At 33.1% G+C, this 11,888-nt stretch overlaps 3 protein-coding genes across 3 annotated transcripts in view; 2 read left to right on the top strand and 1 right to left on the bottom strand.

Annotated features, from left to right (window-relative positions):
* Window positions 1-2,618, top strand: LOC18039844 (F-box/kelch-repeat protein At3g23880). Its single transcript, XM_006428523.2, has 2 exons — window positions 1-1,499; window positions 2,281-2,618. Exons 1-2 carry the CDS (start codon window positions 145-147, stop codon window positions 2,357-2,359), a joined length of 1,434 nt encoding a protein of 477 aa, XP_006428586.1. The 5' UTR covers window positions 1-144; the 3' UTR covers window positions 2,360-2,618.
* A 38-nt stretch (window positions 2,619-2,656) lies between these two features.
* On the bottom strand, window positions 2,657-6,161 carry LOC18039845. Its single transcript, XM_006428524.2, has 11 exons — window positions 6,012-6,161; window positions 5,738-5,798; window positions 5,482-5,537; window positions 5,341-5,404; window positions 5,207-5,246; window positions 4,371-4,484; window positions 4,232-4,284; window positions 4,039-4,099; window positions 3,699-3,790; window positions 3,387-3,623; window positions 2,657-3,184 (listed from the first exon to the last, which is right to left on the bottom strand). The coding sequence occupies exons 2-11, from the start codon at window positions 5,780-5,782 to the stop codon at window positions 3,035-3,037; spliced, it is 912 nt and encodes a 303-aa protein (XP_006428587.1). The 5' UTR covers window positions 5,783-5,798; window positions 6,012-6,161; the 3' UTR covers window positions 2,657-3,034.
* Window positions 6,162-9,766: 3,605 nt separating this feature from the next.
* LOC18039161 (protein trichome birefringence-like 43) overlaps window positions 9,767-11,888 on the top strand; it is a 5,182-nt gene continuing 3,060 nt past the window's right edge. The window contains exon 1 of the mRNA XM_006428525.2: window positions 9,767-10,011. Within this exon, the coding sequence (XP_006428588.2) occupies window positions 9,767-10,011 (245 nt within the window). The remainder of the gene's footprint in view (window positions 10,012-11,888) is intronic.

Here is an 11,888-nt window from a genome sequence, read left to right on the forward strand (position 1 = left end):
TGCTAGTCCCGACTCGTGATTGGGAAAATGTTAAGGGCAGTTCAATCAATTGTGAAACCAAAATTCAAAACCAGAGTTCCAAGAAATTTTCATCTGCACCTGATTTCTTTTTCGTTGAAGATATAGTTCCAACTTTTACTGAAAATGACCTTTTTCTTCCATTATCTTACAACAAAGAATCGTTTTTCAAAGAGAAGAAAATCTCTTAAATCAGCAGCAGCACAAAACAGCAGCAGCAGCAGCGGCCATGATGACGAACAGCAGCAGCTTGCAGCATATCGTTATTCAACCATAATTGATCTGCCAAGCCACATCCTCATTGACATTCTCTCAAGACTCCCCTTAAAATCAATCTTTATTTCAAGGTGTGTTTGCAAAACCTGGCACATTTTAATTTCAGATCCTCTTTTTGCAACACTTCACTTTGATCGAAACAGTGGATCAAATCCTGAGCTTTACCTTAGAACTGATTTTTCGACATGCATCTCAAGAACCCTTCACTGGGTTGATCTTGAAAGTTTCCCTGGTTATAATCATGCACAATGCCAATGGGCAAAGATTAATGCCCAATTTTACCTCCCTAAACGTTACCCCAAACCCAATCCCAAGGCATGTACCAGTAATGGTAACAGTAATCGGGGTAATAGAAGAGCAGGACGTGAGTATGATATTGTGAATTCATGTAATGGCTTTCTCTGTCTTCGCAAACCATTTCATCGAAACCCTTGCATTATATGTAACCCCATTACTGGGGAGTATGTTACCATTCCTAAACCTGCAGCAGAAGATGATAAAAAAACCTTAAGGACTGTTATTTCTGGATTCGGCTACAGTTTTAGAAGTAAGCAATACAAGGTGCTACGCTTGGTCTTTGACGATTTCTTAAATAGAACAGCTGAGATATACGCCCTTGGTGGAGCTGCATGGCGGAAAGTTGGAAATGCTCCTTGGTCTCCTATTGCGGGTCTTTTCCCCACCTATTTAAATGGAGTTATTCATTGGGTTTGTGATGACATTGAAGATGATCAGAGTTGTTCTGATTGTATAGTTGGTTTTGACTTTGAGGATGAGAGATTCTGTGTGATTCCTGCACCCCCTCACTTTGCCGAGAAACCAAAGACAAGGGACAATTTATATGATATGAACTTGGGAGTATTAGGGGGTTGCCTTTCTATATGTGATGTTACTTATTTTGCTCCTCCTGACATCTGGGTGATGAAGGATTATGGTGTCCAAGAATCTTGGATTAAACAGCTTTCGGTTGACAACGGCTATTTTGGTATCTGTCGGCCCATTAAATACTTGGACGACGGATCTCTTCTGCTGTTCTGTAAAAGACGGGCTTTGGTTTTATATAATCCTGTGGAGAAAAATACTAGATATCTTCTGATACATGAGGACCAGTCAATGATATTTGAAGCAATTACCCATGTGCCAAGCTTTCTTTCACTCAAAGATGTTGGGGGAGACAATCTAACTGTTCAAAATATCAATTCAAGGTAAGCTTCTGCCTTTTTTGAGGATTAACTGAGCTGCTATATATATAGCTTGATAAATATGTGGCTTGAAGGTTATGTTCTATTAATCTTTAAGTATTTTGGTGATGGATGGTTGAAATATTTGATTGCAGAAAATGAACCTCGGTAATGTTAATTGCAGATTTTAGACTAAATGCAATACTTCTGTTAACTTATAGAGACTCGCATAGGTAGCATATGGTTAACCTCTTTTGTCAGAATCTTCCCTTTGCAATCTATTGTTTCCTCACATTTGTACTGCATTTGGATGTATGATTTTTGAACCATTTGAATGACGAAAATTGAATTAGTAAATTCTAGTCAAATATCTGTGCTTATGGTATTGAGTGGTTCCGTAGAATGGTGCTTGCGTCAGCTCGAGGTATGAGATTTGTTAGTTTGTTTCTTTGATTGTCTGGGATGTTACCTCATGTATGGAAGGTAGATTTGTGTCCCAAAATGCTTTATAGCATTCAATCCGAAAGGCGAAAATTTTAACAATGTTTAAGAATACTGTTATTCAGAGAATTTGAACTTAATAAGTTCTTTATCATGTGATTATGTTCACTTTGAATATTGCTTTTTGGTGTTGGTATTGGAGATCAAACTTTCTGTCTGTATACTACGATTAAGAGTACTTTATCATCAAATCTACTCCAATCAATGGGCCAGCCCAAACTAGGATAACAAAATTATTTAAAATGTTTTAACCTGTAACAAAAACACTTCTGGTGTCAATCTAACATGATGTCTGTTAATGCAGGTCTGATCAGTTCGAACCTGAAGAGTCTGAAACACTTTTCCTCATCGAAATGAGAAAAGCAGGGGAATTATTATATTAACTTGGTTTCTGATGAGAGAACCAGAGTAAAATTTAGATGGTGGAGATGGTTGTGTATCTTAATGCTCTCGTTGCTATCAGGTCTGAATACTGTGAAGTATTATGCCAGAAATCTTCTAATGTAGTAAAAACAACAGGCGTTTTTTCTTGGTAACCTGTGTTATTCAAGATGATAAGTATGTCACCTATCGATTAGATTCTATATTTCGTGCACAGAATCTTACAAGTCATCAGCTGAAAATACCAAATGTTTACACTTATGGATCTCCTATTTCAATTGTTTTGTGGGATTGTTGTAGCCTCCATATATTCATTCGCATCACAATATTTGATAAGGAGAGATAAGTAAACAATAACATTATTTGATACAAACTAAAAGGCAAATGAAAGTGCATGCTGAAGAGTATTAGATAAAGTCATGATACAATGAGCTCTCAGGATTCCCAAGTTGCATCCATAAAGTGACAGAGGTGGCCAATGAATTACAACTATATTTGAAAAAGCAAAACAAAATTTTTACTCTGAAAAGTTTCTTCCTTATTCTACTCTTCCTGATGAAAAATGAATCAAAATTGTAAGCTACGCTCCTGTTGCTTTTTCTTCTCCTTTGAGAAACATGGATTTATTATTTTCATCCATGTATAAACTGAATTTATGCCGTGATGAGCAAAAGCCATCATAAATCAGCAAAGTTATTTAAAATAAAATCGACATCCGGGGACAGTATAGCACGCTTGTTAAGCTCCCCAGCAACGCAAAAATGCTTCTCTGCAGTATTAATGACGACAACATCCTGTGCAAACATACAATCCATTCCTGGTGTAACCTGCACCCATGCAAAACATTGATTTACATTATACATCCAGCAGCATCTCAAAGTTATTGTATGGTGTCATTAATTTCTGCATGTGACTTGATGAAACAAAAGTTCAGATTACTCAATATGAGGGGTTTGTAAGAAAAAGCTTCATGTGCTAATACTATGTATTTCCATGTGCATTCCTTGAGTCACTATGAAGTTTACTCACATTATAAACAGTTTCACCAAGCTTTAGCTTGACAGCACCACTTCTGTATACTAGCAATTTACCCATAAAGGCTCCTGGTAATTCACTCAAACTACTCGTCTTCTCCTTAGCAGTGGCACCCTCATGCTTACTCGAGCTTTCAGTTACCTGTCGCTCATTCCCTGTTGCTGGCTGCTTTTTCAAAGGCAGTGTTGGTGGTAACTGAAGAAAAATCATGTTTGGTTCCAGATTCTCCTCCTGCCAACAAACCGTCAGAAAGAGTACAAAGAAATTATGCATGCAGGAGTACTTGAACTTGTAAGGTTAACCAACCATTAGACCAAGCTCTTCAGCTGGGTTCATGGAACTTTCATCATAATTTATGGTTTCAGAAGCCTCCCCAAATTCCTCCTCGTCAAGAAGTTCTACAAAACAAACAGTTAAGTATAGTTGTACTGTTTATTAATCCACTTCAAGTTTGTACATAGCATAATGTGAAACCTCAACTCTAGAAAAAGAAATGGCTCAAACCTAATATCCAAAATACAGATTTGAGTTTACGTAAATGGCAATGCCTATTTCAGTCCAAATGAAGTAGAATATTATCCAATATCCTATGATTATTATTCAATATCCTATTACTCTTAGGTGAATATTTTTCTTTAGAACACACCTGGACTTCCAGAATATGGTCTCCTCAGAGGAAGGGATACAGGATAATAACTGTAATAATCCTGCAATAGCAAATTAGGAAAAAAAAAAAATTTGAGTATGCTCACAGTCACGGAAATAGACAGAGATAGAAGAAGAAATCCGATAATCAGTAAGTCACATGAATTGTGAAACTAAGACATGGTTTTACCTACCCATGGTTCCTGGTATTCTTTCCCCAGCCTGGTGCCTGAGGCATGGGCACCACCTGCAGAATCATCAACAAAAGTGTAATTGCTTGAAGCGTCTCATTACCAGCTAATAAAATTGACTGTGCATTTAAGGATAGCATACCATTCACAGCAGAACCTTGACCTCTACTACTGCTACTCCCACCTTTTGGAATACCATATGATTTTATAAAAGTTGATGCACCTCCTTGACCAAATGCAATTTGTGATGGTGCAACTGCATATTTTAAACCAAAAGAAATAAAGAATTAAAAATCATTTTTTGAAGCAAATAATTCAGAGATATACATGATGTCATTCAACTGCTTTTCAATAATATATTCAACAGAACAGAAATGGTGATTGGTAACAGGTCTATAATTGAATGCCAAGATAGCCAGGCATTGTCAAATCATCAGTCGATCAAACAGATACCAAGAGAAGGCTTCATGAACAACAAACCAAAGTTTAAATTGATACTAATTTAAGATAACATCGATAAATGAATCTGGGTTATAATATATGACGCACAATAATATGGTTATAGGTACTTGCATTATAGGATCTTACATATGCTTTCAAGGGCTGAATTTGCCAAACCAATAAATACGGCTTTAGATCATGGATGCATAACCATGTCTTTAACAATGGAGTCTATTATATCATCAGACAAACTTTGCAAATCACAGCATAAAACCATCAAATATATAGGACAAGTTGGACATTTCAATGAAGACAAGTGATACTTATGTTAAATATATACTGCTGCCGTTACATTAGTACTGTTTGGACAAACACACACAGGATTACTCAGTTAATTAGCTGTCACTGTGAGACTATGCTTGCTAATTTGAAGCAGAAAAACCACAAGAGAAGATAAAACATAAGCAGCAACGGCAAGATATTTGACATGAAGCTTGGTTCTAAGAGTGAAAAATGTAGCTTGAAAAACTACGTTACCTTTTTTTTCAACTTTAGGCCTTCCCTTAAGAGCACCTTGCTAAGAAAGAAGAGAAATAAGATATGAGAACAGAAAAAAAAAAATTCGTCAAACTTGGATAAATATAATGTCCAAAAAACAAATTGACAATCACATTTGCATTGAAACGTTGCAGCAAGTCCATGGCCTGGGCAGCATCAGCATTTTCAACCATTTCACTGCAAACAAACATAAAACATGAGACGACTTAAAAAGGAAGTAAGAAGCAGAAAGGGCATATGCATTGAGTAAGTACGTTTTAACTTCAGCCTTTGGTACCCGCCGGGGGGGAGCTTTTGGTGCATACTTGATCTGCATAAGCTCAAGCCAATTCATCAGAAAATATATGTGCACAAAATAATGTATCATCAAATCATCAGTTGAATGATTTTCACATTGGCCCACTTCACTAAATACATTAAATTTTATATTTTCATCCAATTTGTACATCAAAAATTTATTCAAAAGTAATAATAATGATCTGTAAATGTAGCTCACGTATGAAAACAAACCTTTCTGGTGGCATTCGAAGTGCTCTTAGGAGGTTCTGGCTCCATTAGAATCAACAGAAATCTTCAAATAAACGAAGAAAACATTAAAAATAAAAGATATTAGAAAGTTACACCTGCATTTTGTTTCTACCAAATATGACATCTTTTTCTTTTTTTTTTTCTTTTACTCTAAACTTGAGTCTCAATCTTTTTATTTTGATAATGTAAATCATCAGCACATTATAAATACATTCAAAATATTGTTAGAAAATAAAAAAAAGGAATTTAAACTAACCGTGAAATCTGAGATTATTTTTCAGATGGGTCTCTCGCGCCAGGGATTATCGACGGCGGCTAGTTTGGTCGGCGGCAGTCCGGTCGGGTTCTAGATCTAGGCTTCAAGGTCCCGGGAAGCTACCAAATTTGACATTTATATACCCTTGGGTATGCCGTGTGAACTTTTCTTAGAGTTCAGCTATCCGCACCCCCTAATAATTCTCATAACACCCTACCATTGTATTTACAATTTTAACCTTAATTAAAATTACATAAAGACGAGTGTGATTAATTGTTTCTCTTTTCGGCAGCCCCTTACACCATTTTTTGCCCTAATTTCTTTCATTAGAAGTAAAGTCCTTGTGATTTAATAAGTTTTTCGAAGTTTAACAAGGTTCAAAGTTCTAAACTAATTCAACACTCTATATTAGGGATGATAAAAATTTCCACGGGGACAGGTACCTTCGGGGATTTTCCCCATTCGGGAAGGGTATGAGGATAATTTCATATCCAATTTCTTATTCGGGGAAGGGACCTGAAAATTTTTTTACCCAATTTCTTATTCGGGGAGGGGACGGGGATGAGGTGGAATCCTCATCCCCTACCCATTTCCCCATTTTAATTTTTAATTTAATTTTTATTTTTTAAAATTACTAGTAAATAAATAATAAAATTTGAATTATAAAATTATAAGTATTGGTAAAAATAAAAAATATCAAAATATTTATATTATTAAACTTTTAGGCCTAATTAACTAATTAAAGTCCTAAATTTTTATTTAGGACATTAAAAAAACCGGATAGATTCTATTATCCCAAAACTTTTGTTTTAATTTTAATATTCATTAAATATTTTAAATTTAAATCTATTTTTTATTTATCTTAAATCTATTTTTTATTTATTTTTAGATATTATAATTGTCCACAGCAAATCACAATTTTAATATCTAATCTAATCTAATATTTATTCTTGATTTATTTCGACTTAACTATTGTGCTGTAAAGAGAATAGTCCACATTTATAAAGTGCTCACGCCACCATTGAAAAGTTAATTTTGAATCTAAATTTGATTTTATTTGTAACAATTTTGTATTAGACTATTAATTTGTTCATGATAATTTGTATCCCTTGCATGCTGTTTTACTTACTAATTTAATGTATGTGACTTTTGTAATGGATATTAATGTAAGATATATTTCGAACTTTACTTTTATTTGAATTTTTTTATTTTAATATGATTAACTCAAAATCGAAAACAAACAAAATGTATTAGTTATTTGAAGATCCCCTGTTCTTATTCGGGGAGGGAATGAGGATTCTCTTAAATAATTTTGACGGGGATGGGGAGGGGACGGGGACATACGTAAAATATCAAGGATGGGTACGGGGAGATTGGTCCTCTCCCCTCCCCTCCCCATTGCCATCCCTACTCTATATAGAGAAAGACTAATTTTACAATAAACATATCTGCTATTATTTCAAATTAAGGAATTAATTAAAAGAAAAAAGTACAGATTTCAATGTATTACAAGATAAAATATATTACATTTAAATACATAATTTTATGTTTTTTTAACTCATCCCTTAATTTTATAAGGAAGAGATTCCCTTATTGAATCAGCAGCTTCTTAAAACTATGCTATTTTGACACTAATTTTCATCCATTATATCTAAACGAGATGTATGGCCAAGATTTGATGAGATTCAATTAAGTTTTAGATTAATATTAATTTCTCTCTCAATTATTATTGTCTCTCCTCTAGCCTTTTTGGCTTCCATTTTTTCTTATTAATAATATTTCTGTTTTCCTCGCTCCAGTGGACTCAAAATTACTCTAAGAAACAATTAATCACCGCGTTTTTGCTAGAAAATTAGGATATATATATTTTTTAAAATAAAGGGAGGTTCCACTGTATTGCTTTAATATGATCAATGTCTAAAGTTCAATTGTTTGCTTCTACGTAAGAATAAGTGGAATGGGTGTACATCTAGAAGAAGAAGCTTGCGTAGAAATCAACTTCAATCAGAGAAAAAAAAAAAAAACACATGGAAAACAAAAAAATTAACGGTTTTAATTTGAAAAGAAATTTAGTGGTTTTAATTTTGGAAAAAGAGAGTGAAGTCGGGTCTCGGATCCATGGAGAGAGAGAGAAAAACATTTAAATCTTCGACACTAAATTCATTCGATCTCAACTTTTGATAAGTTGTTGATCTAATAATTAAAAAAATTGTGTAATTTTAAGAGATTATTGATTTGTTTCTATTTTCGTCTCTCTCTCTCTCTATACACACACACTACGTTTTGTTTGAGAAAAAATGGGAAGTCAACAAAAAGATGCCACATGTCTTTGAGAGTAAAAAATAAAGTGTAGTACTAGGTGTAAAGAAGCACGAGATAAAGACGAGAGAATTTTGTCCTCTCTCTCTCTCTACCTGCTCACTCTCTCTCTCTACCATTTTCTTCTTTATTTCGCTCGTCTTTCTCTCGTACTTTTCTTCACCGAGCATTTTCCAAAAATAAACGAATATCAAGCGGAATTGGCCTATCCTAGAATGCCGGAGACTAGGGTGATGCTAACAAAGAATGCAGTGACGGTAATATTATTCTAGTGGTGAGGGCAAAGTAGAAAGGAAATTGATTTATGAATGGTCACGGGAGAGGCTGTTGTCACCAAAAAGGAATATTGTCTCCTTAATTAAAGAAAAGGAACTAATGAGTAACCAATTCGCCAAAAGGAGGCAACAAGGACTTGCCACATCCATAACAGTAAAAATGGCTCACTTAGAGGTGGCTGGACCACCCTGCCACATCCTTACATGTGTACGAGTGGACAAAATATATGAATTAACAATCAAACTCACTCTCCAAGCAAGCACACATGAATTGCAGAAATCATGATAAGGACAACAATGTCGTTACCTAGGGAGGGAAGCTACTAGCTAATAGGATATCCCATGGTGACAGGAAGACCTCAGGGGCAGTTTATATATAAATACTCAAGTTTTGTCTCTCTAACTAAGCAACACTCACACACAAAAAAGGGGACAAGGCTCGTTTTCAAATCTTGAGCTCATTATATTATTGAGGGTTGGCAAACCCTTGACAACTGAATAAACCAAAGACGAACTTTACATGAATGTTGGAGTGTGGTCGCTGGTAACCAGTAACTCTACCTTTAACCTTTGTATTTTCTATTTTTTGCAGAGTAAATAAGCTTCCAAACATCATCTCAGTCTTGATTCTCACTACATTCATCAAACCTACCATCTTTATCCTCTAAATTTCATCAGAGATCTAAACAGACAATGCACCCTTAATCACACCAGGCATCAAACCCCAAAGTTATAAAAAAATAGATTGATGGTTGTTTATAAAACTAAATCTTATAAAAATGTCAAATTTAATCACTTCTCGACTGCATTTTCCTTTTTTTTTTAAAATAATTTTAACACTAAAAATAAAATGGATAATTAAAATTTTATTATAAGAACTTAAATATTAAAAATGATTTTTAAGAGGAGCTACAGTGTCATTTATGCCAAATGAATAACTAGGCAACCAAAATCCAAAATAATAAGTAACATTCTACTTCTATGGAAAGCAAAGTTCATATTTCAGCACATCCTTTTGGTATTTTCCTTATTTAGTTGCTTGCTTTCTTTCACTTACTCCTTTCTCCAAATCAAACTCACTTCTTTCTCTTTCCATATCTTATAATAACCAAACCACATTATTCTTCCATATTCCTTTTCTATTTTTCTCCTCTCATCTTCATGGCTGCTGCTTTCTCTTTTACAACAATACTATTGCTGCTGCTCTCTCTTCTACAACGAATAATTCATGGACATGGCTGTGACTTCTATCAAGGAAATTGGGTTTATGATTCATCATATACTCTTTATACCACATCAAAAGACTGCCCATTTATTGAGAAAGAATTTGATTGCCAAAGGAATGGTAGGCCAGACAATGAGTATCTTAAATATACATGGCAACCCACTGGCTGCAACTTGCCAAGGTAACCTAGCTTGCTACTCTTCATTTCCTTAATTTCTATAGTATATAACAAACTCTTTTAATTTCTTTATTTCTTTTTTATTATCAATCATAATGTTTTGATTACGGCTTGGCTACCGTACATTATATAAACATAACTGTATTGCTATGGTCACTTATCTATGTTACATTTTTCAATAATTCCATCATGTTTTGCGAACGATGAGTTATCTATAACTAGATTAATCATAATTAATGTTAAATTATATTTCTTTAGTACTTGTTTGGCATAAGTGTTTATCTCATAAGCTCTTTTCATATTTTTGTCGTTGTTTATTAGAGGTTGATTTTTTTTCAATGTTAAAATGTCTAAAAGATTCTTTGCTTATTTGACAATCTTATTTCATTCATTTCATTATATAATTTTAAAAAAAATTACATTTTTACAATTTTTAATAAGAGCTCTCACTGACAACCAAACAATTATTATTATTATTATTTTATAAAAACTCTACTTATAAAAGCTCTATTAACAAAAACTCTACTTAAATAATTTTTATTTGAAAAGTTATACCAAACGAATGTTAAGTTTTATATTAGTGGTGGTAGGGAATAAATATTACTATCTAATTGTTTAGTTTATTTGTAAGACGAAAATTAAGAAACTCAAAAGAAAAGGAGAAATAGATGTTTTCGTTTCTAGAATCTCATTATAAATGGCTATTACAACTCAAATAAATTAACCTCCAACACTCGGAGAACTAATTCAATTTTAATAAGAAATTTCAAAAATAAGAACGAATAAGAATTAAAATGCTTTAATTTCATCAATTATATTTGTTGTTGAAGCCTTAGCCCTAATCAGTGATAGATTTAGGTTATGTTTGGAATTGAGGTACTGTAACTTTTAAACTATACTTGTTATGGAAAAAAAAAGCTGTAACTCTAGAACAAAAATTAATAGTATATAGTAAATATAAAATTTAAATAATAATTTTGACAAAATTATTAAAGATATAATAGATTTTCTATTATACAAGTGAAAAATCATATTAACATATCTTCCAAGTTACAGCAGTTAGTGTTTATCAAACACTTTAGTGCTGTAAATAAAAAGGTACAATTGTCCAACCTCTATTCCAAACGCACCTTTAGTTACATAATGATCGATACATTTTTATAAAGTTTAAATAGAAAGTTCTACATTTGCCTCTTTACTTTTGGCGCATGAATTATTTGATTTTGGCATATATGGAGGTGTCCACGAGAAAAATAAAATAAAAACAAAACAAAATCCCCATGACTTTTCTATCATTTTAATTTGGTAATATGTTCATCAGTTTATACACATATAAAATCTTGATTTGTACTAATGAATTGTTTCAATTATAGTTTAGAAGAATTGTTGTTTTGGGGAACTATTATTTTTCTTTACATCTTGCATATCCATTAATTCCTTTTTTTGTTTCCCCTGATCAATGTTTAGTGTTCGGCTTTCTTATCCACTAATTAGCACAATTTCATTATTTTTCTTGTGATGTATTTCATAACTCCTTAGTGTAGACATATTTTGAATATAACTGTAGACATATTTTAAATGAACTGATACCCCCCTTTTAGTCTGAACTTACCTAGCTTTTAATGTATGGTCAATATTTACCTCTTTATATTTCTGTTATTTATTTATTGCCAATAATAAACTTATCTTTGTTAAGATAAAAACTCGTGCCAGGAAAGACTTATGATCACATTGACAAAAACATTATACATATTTTGTTTTCACGGCATTGTTCTTAATCCTTTATGTTTATAAAATATTTAATTTTGAGAGAATCATGTTGATTGTAGTTAAATGAAAAAAAAAACAATATAATGCGTGCACGGTGAGTTCTGGAATTC

Source organism: Citrus clementina, unplaced genomic scaffold (genome assembly GCF_000493195.1).
Source record: "Citrus clementina cultivar Clemenules unplaced genomic scaffold, Citrus_clementina_v1.0 scaffold_6, whole genome shotgun sequence".
Lineage (NCBI taxonomy): Eukaryota > Viridiplantae > Streptophyta > Magnoliopsida > Sapindales > Rutaceae > Citrus > Citrus x clementina.